The sequence below is a fragment of the Manis javanica genome, chromosome 2 (assembly GCF_040802235.1).
Source record: "Manis javanica isolate MJ-LG chromosome 2, MJ_LKY, whole genome shotgun sequence".
Lineage (NCBI taxonomy): Eukaryota > Metazoa > Chordata > Mammalia > Pholidota > Manidae > Manis > Manis javanica.
Window position 1 is genome coordinate 176,298,170 of NC_133157.1, and position 13,272 is coordinate 176,311,441.

Sequence of the window (13,272 nt, forward strand, 5' to 3'; positions counted from 1 at the left end):
GGGGGGGGAAAATAGTCAAGCAAATAGAAAACAAGATACACTGTGGTTTGTGCCCATAATATCCAAGGTGAAGTCTCTGGTGACCCCGATAAGAACGTGAATTAATGCCTAAAGCAGACGATGTCTCCTCTCCCAAGACTCAGAAATTGGAGCTTGCCACTGGCCACCAGAACCGAAGTGAGGAGATCCCAGGGCCCTCACCAGTAGAGGAAGATGGTTGTCCTCCTATGATAACAAACAAGAAACCAGTGAGGGAGCCTCCTGGGGAGACAGACATGAACTAGATCTTTAGGGTAGAATTAAGGACATTCTCTCTTCAGGGATGGATCTCCTCACTTGCCCAGTATTACCCATCTTCTCTCATCTAGCTCACTCTTTCTAGTTTGTTTGGACAGCACTTTCTCTGGGAAGCCTTCAGTGCTGTGGAAACAGGACGGTATACCTCGCACTCCACCATTATGTAGACCCTCAGCAGCATCTACTCGTATCTCCCTGCAACCTCAGTGCCTCACTTACCACTCCCGCTGGGCTTTGTGTTTCCAGATGGCAGGGCCCTGCCTTGCTTCCCTCTACCTTGCACAGCTTCATATTAAGTATATGAAACTGGATGAATGGAAGAGACTCCCAGGTTAAGGGAACCATACAGAGGAGCCGTGAATGAGGACCTGAGACAGTGAGACCAGCCTACCTGGCATCTAAGGTTAAGAAAGGTCTTAAAAGCTAGACAGATGCATTTAGATGTCACATGAACAAAAATTGTCATTGGTCATAAATAAAAGAGAAATATAATGAAAATGAGGATTAAGAACAATTAGTCTCACAATAGTATATAGTAAAGATTTTGGAAAGAGGGGAACAAGCTCAGAGAGGAGAGGTCAAATCAGTGTATCTGAAAATTCTCTGTTTTCTAATATCATAAAGGAAGATTCCATGCTGCCCTTCCCAGTCAAGATTTATAGCCTACAGATATCATTAAAAATCCCAGGGTTGTAATAATTTGTTTCCCTTACTGCATCAATATTACTTTGAGGCTTTAATATTTGTGAAAAAACCGAGGGATACGAAGCCTCAATAAAGTATAGAAAATTTTGAGGAGTCATCTATTTTAGCTGTCAGCCCAAGGGAGGAATCAGACAGTATCATTCATCCTGCAGTAATGAGTTAGACATTCAGTGTTGGGCAAAATGTCTGTGTCTATTCATGTGAGAATGGTGGTTTCAGAGAGAAGGGATACATGCAGCTGGAATGCCACAGAGATAAGATTTTCAGGTGGCATTCGACAACACTCTTTGTATCTGTCCTGGCACCCTGGCTAAATGGGAACCAAGTTGATTCCATGTCTTCTGAAAGTACCTAATAGCCAATGACAAGAATGATCACTATGTCATATGGAAGTTTCCCTCTGAAGGAATCCTCTTACATAAACCTCTCTTCCTTACAAATTAGATGTCTGGAAACACAGTTTAATATGTGAATTTCTTTTTCAAAATGGAAGCTGCAAGTTTGCTCTGTTTTCCAAAGTTGTCCTTTATCCAGAGAGATGACTGATTCCCTCTGAGCTAGGAAGTTATTTTTTGCCTTTTGATGGTTGCCTATTATAGAAGTAAGGAAAGGCTTTAATTTCTCCTACAGACAGGTGGTTATAAAAGTTTAGACAGTTTATACTCCCTTAGTCTGAACATAGAGAAGGACTGCTCTACTCATCTGTGACCACCACAGTGACCACCATAGCAGCTGTGACCACCCCTCCTGTGACCACCACAGCAGCTAGCAAGCTGATTATTTTTTATGCCACAGGAGGATATATAGGGTGGTCTAGTTAAAGATTGAAGACTAAACGTATTTCTTTTGCTCCCTTCCTAAACTCTTCCCCAAAGAGAAATTAAAAGTGCCTGGATAGAAAGAGTCCTAAGCCTGCAAAAATAAGGATAGAAGAAGAGCCAAAGGGATAGAAATGTGGAATGTAGAAAGAAAGTGAATCTAATGGTAACTGATTTAGAAGCTCTGAGCTGAAACATAAGCTGGCAATCTAAGAAGACAAGATGCATTTCAGTTGGTATCACAAAACCTCAGAAAGGGTCAAGAACTGGCTTCACCATGTGCAACAGATAGTGGGGGTAGAGGGGGCCGACATTTGATTGAAAGCTCCACACAGTGCTGTAAAATGACTGCCCGCCCCCACTCCCAATTCTTAGAGAAGGTGAACAGATGTACACCTGGCACTACTGGGTGTCAGGGCATGATACTAAAAACTCGAGGTATTAAGTCAAAGTCCCCATACTGGACAGGGAGAATTGAACCCCCTTTGGCATGCCCTGCTCCACAGCACTGACAGTTGGGCTCATGCCCCCTAGTTGAGGGGATGCTTCTCTAAGGGATTTCATCAGTGCAAGAGAAAAGACTTACAGGTTTCAAGAGTCGTTGTCCCCTAGTGAACGGGCCTAGGGAGGCCTCTGTGCTATGCAGGCTGAGAGTTGGCAAGCCCAACCATACACACACACACACACACACACCCATCCATTCATCCGTGTGGTTCCTTCCTCTGAAACAGGCAGGAAAAGAGCAGAGGCAACCAAAAAAACAAATCAAACAGAAGAAACAGAAGTAATTTAGAGAACCGGAAGACTTCCAAAAGAGATCATCAATACCCTCAGAAAGCATACTGCATTTATGAATTAAGGACAAGATGCTTTAAAAAAAAAAGAATATTTAAAATATACAAAAGAGCTCTTGGAAATTATGAGTGCAGAAGTGAAACCTCTGAGAAGAATTTGAAGATAAAAATATTAATGACATTTCCATAAAGAGATGAAAAATAGGAGAGAAAAAAATGAAACTATTTCATAATCCAAGAAGTCTGATATTTGAAAAGCAGTAATTCCAGAAAGAGAAGAAGAAATTAGCAAAGAAATAATTCTCAGAACAGGGATATAAACTTCCAGGTTGTTAGAACATACCAAGAACTCATTACAATGAATAAAGAAGTACAATGCCAAGTCATGCCATTATGAGATTCAGAATACTGGAGACAGAGAAGTAATGAAAAACACCAGAGAGAAAAACCAGGTCATATACAAAGGATCAAGAGAAAATTGGATTTTTCAATAATGATTCACTCGAGCAATTTTTTCAGAGTTCAAAGAGAAAATGATTTGTAGGTAAAATTCTTTACTCTGTAAATCCACCAATAAGCTAGGAAGATAAAAAAAAGATGATTTTATGTTTAGTGTCTCAAAAACTTGCCTCACATGTTGTACCATTTCTTGTGAAGCATTTAGATGCTATTTTCCACCAAAACAAACGAATAAACTAAGAGAAAAATGAAATCTATTTTAAAAAGAAAGGTGGGGAGGATACCCAACATAGGAGAGAGACTAAAGGAATTTTCTTTAACTGATAGTGAAGGAAAATTTTTGGATGAGTAAATTAGTATTAGGTTTGGCTGTATGTATCATGAAGTGACTGAAGCACATAAGGTCTTATTATCTCATACTAAAGAGCCTGGCAGAAGGCAGCTTATGGCAAGTATAGCAGCTGTACAGATTTAACACAGCCCTCCTGTCCTTTTTACTTCTCAAGTACATCCTCAGGTTTACCTCATGGTCCAAGATGGTTGTTGGAACTCCAGCTGTCATGTTTGCATTCCATCCAGGAAAGACAAATAGGTAGAGACAAAAACTTGCCTCCCATACTAAACTCATCATTTTAAACACCTTTTCTGGAAAATCCTTATAACATTTCCAGCAAAGATCATTGGCCTGAGTTTCTCATATTGGGAAGTTAATAGATAAGTCCTAAAACTGAACAATAAAGAGAGAGCAATTTAAGCATATTATATGTAGATATGAAGATAAGCACACAAATAAACACTTGTTGAAAGTGTTGTCTGTTATCTGTGAAAGGGGAATGAGGGCATAGTATGGGGATGGGACAGTGGGAGCTTCTGTTTGTTGAAATAGGATTTATAGATATGACTTTAAAAAAAGTATTTGGGTGTATAGCTTTTACTTAAAAAATTAAAAACTGGATGAAAGAATAAAAGACTCCATATATGTTCTCTAACTAAATACGATAGCACACAAATAAATGCTTTCTCCATTGATGTTTGGGCAAAAAAGAAAGATGTTTTTCTTAAAGATAAGGTACAATTTGTACTCAAACTTTTTAATTTTAAGAATAAAGCCAGCCCAGATGCTCTGCTTTTGGTTCACTTATTATAATGCCCAATTCCCTTGGGCCTCCAGGGCATGTTGGTGAGCAGTCATTCTAAGTTTTCCTCTCACTACACTAGAAAATCTTTGTGACTAATGCTGAAAAATCTGTTCCTTAAGGCAAAAGGCTGAAGCTCTGACACTGATGTGAAAGTTTGTCTCTGTCGTTCAAGGCAAGGGCCAACCAAGCCAGAAGTCCTGCTGATACAATGGCCTGGAAAACGATCAAGTCGCCGAGTCCAGAGGCACAACAGCTTCTCCCCGAACAGCCCTCAGTTTAATGTCTGCGGGCCAGGTAATGCAGCTTTGTCATTTTTTGTCTTCAGAATTGATTCAATTTGTATTTTCACACTGATATAAAAGGCAGCCAGAACAGCAGTAGTAGTGGGATGCTTTCCTTATACCAAATAAGTGTGTCTGGAACCAAAATGGCAAGTTGTCTAAGGTAATAAAAATGGGGGTGATGACCCTCACCATCATTTCTGGCAGGGTCCTAGCAGTTGTGCCGGAGTGCACACAGAGAGATGATGGAGAGGGGAAGAAAGGGGCTCAATCATCTAGTAATTCATGAAAGACATGAGACCTGCAGAAATCCCCATCTTCAAACAAGAGGTCCCTTTAGTTTGCAGCCTATGCTTCAGATCCCCCTGCCTGCCTAAACATACATATGCTAACTTCATTTTAGGAAAGAGATCTTTGTTTCCTTTTGTGGCAGAATTAAAAGCTGTTGTTTTTGCAGTATATAATATAATATAAGATTTATTGGACTGTGGCTCTTGGGGGGAAATCCCAGGGCAAAATATCTTTGAAACAGAAATCAGTCAAAGGGAGAAATAAAATTTAAGAAACCCATTTATTTCTTACAAGCAGTCGTCCCATCTCTCCCTTGAGCTGGCTGCAGCAGAAGACAGCTCCACACAACCTCTCTGGTCCAGATAAACCCTCGCTGGCCCTTGTAATTACCTAGTGATATGTAGATGGACTACTTCTCTCTACCTGTTGAAAACACCTACTGATATGCAGATGCACGAAAGCCAGGCAAGAGATTCTAGAAATATTACAATTTTACCCACATGGACTAAAACCTAAATTGTTAGGCTATTACATTTTAACCATGTCATTTATAATAGTACTTTAAAATCAATTTGAAATAAGCACACTCATGTTGCTAAATATCAGAGTAATTTGTATAAAGCATGCAGATATATACATAAGTATATATACACATATCACTTGAGTGTTTTAATACAAATGAATCTTTAACATTACAGAAAATCAAAGTACTAATTGTAGCCCATATTTACACAGACTGTACTTGAAAGATTACAAAGTGCTTTCTTGAACAGTGTTATTTTATCCTAATACCTTATAAGATAGGTGATAGTATCTGCATTTTCCCAGAAAGTGAAGCAATTTGTCCAAGATCATATGATTATCTGTTTTTACTATGAAACAAACCACCTCAAAAATCTCAGTTATTACAACTGCAAATATTTGTTTTTCTGTCACTGGTCTGTGGTTGATTGTGATTTGGGTTTTCAGCTAGATGTGGCTATAGGCTGGGTTGAGCTCTGCTCTTCACATAGCCTCCTGGGATCAGTGTCTGCTTGAAACAGCTTCTTTTCCTGGTGGGTGTCAGTAGCACAGGCAGCCAGGCCAAATCACACTGCTTAACTTAAAACCACTGTGTGCAATTTATCTGCTAACTCTTCATCAGCCAAATGAGTCAGTCACACGCCAACCCAGTAGCAATGGGAAGGGAAGTGGACTCTACCCCATGCGGTAGGAGGTTCTGCAAAGTTGCAGAGCAGAGGCTATACACATATGATTGTATCAAAGGAAGAGAGTGAAGAATTGGGAGCAATAGTACAATCTACCATATGTGACTAGAAAGTGACAATATTAGCTCCTGAGTAAAAATTTAAATTATTCTTTCCCTTGAACCATTTAGAAAACAGGGTTAAGCCCAAAATAACCTTCTAAGGGAACTTTTATGTGACAGCCACCTTAAATTCTTTTAGGAACAACCCAAAATGGAAGTGTGGTACTTGATTTGTGCATTAAAAATTAACTTTATACATTTGTATTTTCTATTACAAAGCACTCTTACTCAATTTTTGTAGCCACTTCTTGGTGACAATGCTACTGCTTATTTTTGCATCATAATTTATCTGGTGGGTTTTTAGAGGTGCTTCACCCAAGAAGCAGGTAGAGAGTGAGTTCTAATGTAAAATACTATGTCTTTGCAATTTAAGTCTTGCTAATATTCAAAACTAAAACAGGCTTTATAGTCTTGAATTCAATCACATCCTCCTATCAAGAAATATTAAATAATATTATGTCAGCAAATGCCTGTGAGTATATCCTGGGAAGGATGCCAGGATATTTTTGCAGGGCTTAGACCACTACTCATTGCATTGTTGCATAATCATATTAATAACAGCAGCAGAACTTATATAATGTTTAACTTGGTGCTAGATATAGACAGGCATGTGTGTGTGTGTGTGTGTGTACACACATATATACCTACGTGCATATACATATGTGTACACACATATGAATTCTAATTTAACCCACTATGAGTCTAGTGATACTATTATGCTCATATTAAAACTAACAAAAATGAGACCTTACAGGTCAAGTGATTTGACCAAAAAGAGCAGGTTCCAGAGTCTGTGGTCCTAGCTGCTATTCCACTGCCAGGATGCCCACGTATACTCAGGTTAGCCCTTAGGGAGGGAGACACCAGCAGCCTTGCCCTTATGCATCCCTTTGCCTGTGGCAGCTCAGGCCTTGTCACGGGCAGGGCTCTGACTCCCCTGCTCCTGCCGCTGCCCCTGAAGTAAGTTCAGAATTATTGATTGATACTTTCCTTTTTTTTCTGGAAAGAAAAATCAACCACCTCATGGGGTGATTAAAATGGCTCAGCAGGATCTGTTCTTCCGAATAGCAAAGGCCTGTACAGGCAACAACATAAAAAAACAGATCTGTGAAAATGAGCCCCCTGGGATGCACGGATCCATGGAAATAAATCAATTTTAGAAAGCTCTGATATAAATATATATTTTTTAATGTGTTGACTGGTCAATGAAACTGTGTTCTTCCTTCAGGGAAAAAGAAAGCTCTGTCTAGAGTTTAACATATTGCCTTCATGATTTTCCCCTCAAGGCTTATTAGAAGAAGATAATCAGTGGATGACCCAGATAAATAGACTCCAGAAGTTAATTGACAGACTGGAAAAGAAGGTGGGTGCTTCCTTTTCTTTCTTCTTCCTCTCACTTTTCAACAGATTCTGACCCATTATTTCTCATTGCTTTAACACCCATGGCTGCCTCATAGATAGAATACCAGCCAGGATCCCCGTGATGCTGTGAATGGCTGCTTGATAGTTATTTCGGTTTTTTGTTAAATATAGAAGCTCACATTAATTTTCACTTCTCCTACCCCTAGTTATTCTTAAAATAGGATGGAGTGTTGAAAGTTAAATACTGCACTGCCTGATTCTGGTTATCAGTGCCATAGGTAGCAGTGTGTTTGAATGACACAAATGACAGCCCTTACTGGTGGCCTGACTGATGTCTTGGGAATGTTTCAGGCAAATGGTTGTGTGATACACTAAAAGATGAGACTGCATACTCAACATCTAGAAATTAACATATTAACTGATGATTTTATAGTTAGCAAGCAGGTTAAGACATTGTGAAGAGTTCTTCACAACTATATGTTTCCAGTTACTGTATTTTTATTGATTAATTCAATTAGTACCAACCAGTCCTGATACTGTAGTGATATTCCCTTATAGATCTTGATGGAAGAGGGCCTTTATCAATCAGCAAGAATATGTGTTTTCTGTGCATGCCAGACATCAAAAAAGAAACTTATGTGAGACAGAGTTACTGACTCTGGAGAAACAAGAGTCTGCCTGTAAAATTACATTCCCCCCCAAAAATGAGTTAATCTGTTTTTAAGTATGTGGTGGTACAGAATCAGGTTCCTAGTTAATGCTCAGTAAATATTTGCTGACTGAGACATTTCCAAAGAGTAAAGCAGTTGCTGAAATCTACAGATACTTACTGACAGAATGACCACTGCATGTAGGATTCTCAGGAAGTACCTCATGTGGCAGGAAGGGCTTAAGTTGGGTCTTAAAAACGATGACAATTAGGAATAGGAAATCGATTGCAAGCAACAGAAATCACCTCTTTAATCAAAAAGAATTTTCTGGGAGGATGTGGGAGTGTTCCCAGAATCAACAGTCTAGGGATCTGAACTCAGGAAAAGTCAGCAGACAGAACTCTAGAGATCTAAGTAAGTAGGGTCTCTCAGGTTCCCTCCACTAAAATAAGTGAGTTCCAGCCACTTCCAGTCTGTTGACATTCTGCTCCAGATTCCAGTTTCCAGGGTGGAGAATCTGGATGGTCTTATTAGGGTCACATGCTGCCTCTTGGATAGGGAAAACACCTTGATTAACAGTCCCAGAGCACTATATTAAAGAGATAATACACTGAAAGGAAAATTTACTGTCATTAAAATTGAAATAAATGCTAGTTAGCTAACAAACTAATAAATATTTCCTATGGAAAAGTAAAATTTGAGTAAACAGCAGCTAGAAAGGGCATTCAGGTAAGATGATGGCATGAGCAAAGGTAAACAAACCAGCCTGGTTAGACTCTTTCATTTAGGCAACCAGTAAGATTGAATGGATGCATGGGGGCTATATTATGGACGGCCTTCAACAATAGACTAAGGGATTTGAACTTGGTCTTGTGGGCAATAGGAGGTAGTTATTATTTTTCATCAGGTAAATGACATTACCAAAAGATCCTTTAGATATAAAATTGGACAGCAAGAGTGCAAATGGGTTCAAACAAGAAAACTCAAAGTTACAGCCAGCTCAAACAATGGCATTATAAAGCAGGTTTAGATCTGAGCTCACTGGGGTCAGCTATAAGAGATGGTCTATACTAAGCGGCTGAAAAGAAAATGGCATATTTAAAAGACTTGATGTGAAATTAACAGGACCACTGAATGAGCAATGGACGGGTAAAGGACAGGGGACTCTCCATTAGGAATCTGAGGATTTGAGCCTGAGTGTCTGAGACAATTATACCATTATCAGAAAAAGAAGGGACAAGCAATAGATAATGAGTGAAGTGAGAAGGTGAACTGGTTTATCAGATGTGTTAATTTCAAGATATGATAGGACCCTTAGGCAGAAATGTTCAGATGTTAGTAGGAGCAAAATCAGGTTAACAGATTAAGATCTTAAAAGCCAGCTCCACAAAGATGAAACCGCAAGGCCTTCGGATGAGAAGGCTCTCTGAGAAGGAGATTTGGTACAAAGAACCCAGTGCAGAGGAAGCAGGTCACCATGTCATCCTTTGTTACATGTACCTTGACCTCTTATGAGACTAATAAACTGAGAGCTTGCTGCAAATCTACTCTTCCTTCCTAATTTCATTAATTGATATGTGAGCTGAGACTAAAAAGATTCATAGGAAAAAGAGCAGTTACGAAAATTAGTTTTCCACTGGTGGAAGGCCTGGAAATTAATGAACCCTATTTGGAAACCAAAGCTCATTGAAGCATAAAGATTCAGTTGTTATATAATTTTGGAATCACTTAAAGAACACAAATACCTGTTTCTAAAATAGTTGTTATTGGCAAACATGCCTTTATTTAGTATCTTAAATTTATTTAGTGATTTGTAAAGGAATAGCTTGAACTTAGGTTGTATCTCTTTCTCAAACTTTAAATCAAAGTACTGTCATGTCTCTTTCATTCCTAAACATTTTCCTCCCTCTCTTCCAATGAAAGGAGTTGGTTTTGAGGACAGTGTCTGAGAGGTTTGCTGAAAGTATGAAGAGATGGTCTTCAGCCTGAGGCTCCAGCTGTGTGGTACTCAGCACAATGTGTCTTAATTAATAGAGAAGAATGCAAGTTCAGGTTCTCCTACAACTGATTCTGTATTGTGGAGAATTAAGTTTTTAGAGCAAAAACTACCCAATTGCCAAATAGTAGCTAAGTGCATGTCATTTCAGTACTGTCTTGTCTCTGTAGCTGTTGGTGGTAGGTTTGATCTCCCCATTAGGAGGAAGTGCACCTGTGGTGGACATGTTATCTTTTTCTCCACCACTTATTTATGATAAAGCTTTTCTGCACTCTAAACCAAGCCTGATACCATTCATGTTGGGGAGAAAAATAATACCTGAAATTTCTGCAAGTTTCTTTAGGCATTCCTTCTTTCCATTTTGGCCTCTACTGAGTACTTACGGAGATTTTGAGATTAGATTTCATATTTTGCTTGAACTCTGAAGGAAACACCTTTAATGTTAAAACAAAACCTGTTCAATCTTCATGAAGTCGTCATCAGAACATAGGACATCCTCATCGGAAGGGGTGTAACTAAGGAGACTGCACTCATACAGGTTGTTGAAGTTTTTCCTATCTTAGATCAGGGAAGGAAGAAGTGAAAAGTGTGCCTGAGTCGGTGTCATGGAAGGAGCAGTCGAGGAGCTTACTGCTGTTACAGTTTCTATCTGTAGGGTACATTTTAAGATTCAGTTCACATCTGTATGCATTACATCACTTTGCCTTCACAGAAAAGATGTGATTCATGTGGGGCCGTTCATTTACTCAACTACTGTTCGAATGTCTGCTTTATGCTAGGTTCTATTCTGGCAGTGGGACTTCAGCAGTGATTAAAATAGGTGGGGTCTTTGGTCCCAAAGAGACAGAAAAAATCCAAGTAAATGAATTGAATAAACAATTTCCTGCTGGTGAAAAGTGCTATGAAGAAGAAGTGCAATGTGATAGAAATCAGGGTTGGACAGTTACATGGTTGATCTGGGAAGGTTGCTCTAAGGAGGTGGTGTTTGAGCCGAGGTGTGAAAGACAGGGAGCCAGCTAGGGGAAGAGCTGGGGATAGAGAATTCCATGCAGGGGCAACAATAAAAGTGAATCCTAGAGAAAAACACCTTGCCTAAAGTTCCGCCAAGGAGAACAGCAGAGTGAGAGAGAGCTGCATAGCTCTGTTATTAAAAGGCTTGTGTTACTTCAGACATTCTGGATTTTTGTGACTTTCAATTTACTTATTTATTTAAAGGAATTATTGTGCATAATCCTCACTTAGCAGAAGTTCTAGGAGACATTCTTGGAATGACGTCCTCAGAGATGACATGGTTGGTTTTACCAGGGACATTAGCGTTTTCCATCAATCATCGCTGAAAACTCTAGAGTCTTTACAGCAAAATGGTCACTACAGTGCAAGCGTAGCAGTAGCACTAACGCCTGTCATCATCTCTCAAGAAACATGGTGAGACTCACAGCAAAAGGCCTCGGCCTGGTCATTCTCACTTTTTCTTTTTTGCTGTCCTGGCCTTCCCCCCGGTTAATGAGTCCTCTCTCCACATTGCTCTCTTTTCATGCCATCAGTAAACTTAAAAGTAATAACAAACTGAACACATCTGAAATGGCTCCTTACAATTGATAAATAAATGGGTAAAAGAGTCTTTATTGGAACATCTTAACTCTATGAATCAGAATTCAGATAATGTGCTTCTTTTGGTACAATATTAGCCATATCACAGCTACCCTTCAAATATATGGTGTTTCTTTTAATTAACTAATTCCTGGTGCCCTGCCCCACCCTGCCCCATTTCTTCCTCTAACTGCAGGATCTCAAACTTGAACCACTGGAAGAAGAAGTTATTGAAGGAAATACTAAGTCTGTAAGTACTTTTTGTCAGTAAAAATTTTAGAAATATGTATTTGAAACATTTAATTTCTCCAAAATTACTTACTCTCAGTTAAAATTTGAGAAAGTAAATAATAAATGGGCAGATCTCATTTTGCCTGGCTAAGTAGTATTTTCTACATTGTGATTTATGGGAACCTAATGCCCACTTCACAGGGTTTCTGTGAAAGCACCTGGCATGTGGTATGTGCAAAATGAACATTTTATGCATGTATAAATCAGTGAGTTATTGAATAATTGAATGAATATGACTGGCAGAGAAGTGCAGTGTTTAAATTGTATTATAAACACATTTTATAAACCCTGCTAGGCCAAGTGCTACACCTCAGTTGAAACATGATCCTGTTATTGTATTTCCAGCATTTAACCCAGGGCTAGACACACTGTAGCTGCTTAAAGGCATTTTTCAAAAAATGTGGCATTTAGAGGAAAGGGAGCATTTATGCCCATAAGCAAAAGATGTCTATCCAGAATGGCAGTAATTCATGGAGATTAAAAGAAAATGGACAAAGTGGTCCTAATAGGGTACACTAAGAAGCATCCGAAAAATTAGTGAATAAATTAACTTACTAAAAAGCGTCACAGTCATGCTTTGTTATTTTACTTTATTTTTTAGGCAAATATTTATTGCACATTCTGTTTGGGAGAATCAGATGTTGGCATTTACATTTAGTAAAAATTTGGATTTTAAAATCTTGGTTATTCACAGAAAATCACTTTTTCTTAATGCCTTCAGTGTATTATAGGCTGTATAGATCTTATAGGATGAGTCACATTACATGAGACAGAGAGGAAATGCATTTTATCTCTGTACTTATCTATGCACTTATTCCAAGGCACTGTCTGCATGATAGAAGGGAGGAGATCCCTGTGTCAGCTCCCGGTCTGTTCAAGCTCAGAGCATGAAGGGAGTCTGCTAAGAGGAAGCTCTGGTGGGGAGGTTCTCGGAAAAGTTTGAGAGTGGCTATTTTGACTAGCATTCTGTAGATATGGACACTTTCTCCAAATGCAATCTGTACATATTTTCACTGTGTGTCCAGTGACTCATTCGTCCAAAGACAGGGACATGGTCTTATGTGAATTCATCAGGCACCCAGAATTTGAAAGAGTAGATTTTGGTGGTGGGAAGATGAGAGGAGAGGGGTGTCACGTGCACAGATTAGGATCAATGGGACTGTGCTCCCACAGCCACAGGGTTGTAACCTTGTGATCTGGCCTCTGCATCTTCTCTTAAATTTGCATGTAGGGAAAATTGCACTCCAGCTGAGAAAAGTGAACATAACATTTCTAATGTTGGGAGAAATA

At 39.2% G+C, this 13,272-nt stretch overlaps 1 protein-coding gene across 1 annotated transcript in view; it reads left to right on the forward strand.

Annotated features, from left to right (window-relative positions):
• NECAB1 (N-terminal EF-hand calcium binding protein 1) overlaps positions 1-13,272 on the forward strand; it is a 178,845-nt gene that overhangs the window by 145,094 nt on the left and 20,479 nt on the right. The window contains exons 7-9 of the mRNA XM_036995811.2: positions 4,385-4,506; positions 7,380-7,456; positions 11,888-11,941. Of these exons, the coding sequence (XP_036851706.1) occupies positions 4,385-4,506; positions 7,380-7,456; positions 11,888-11,941 (253 nt within the window). The remainder of the gene's footprint in view (positions 1-4,384; positions 4,507-7,379; positions 7,457-11,887; positions 11,942-13,272) is intronic.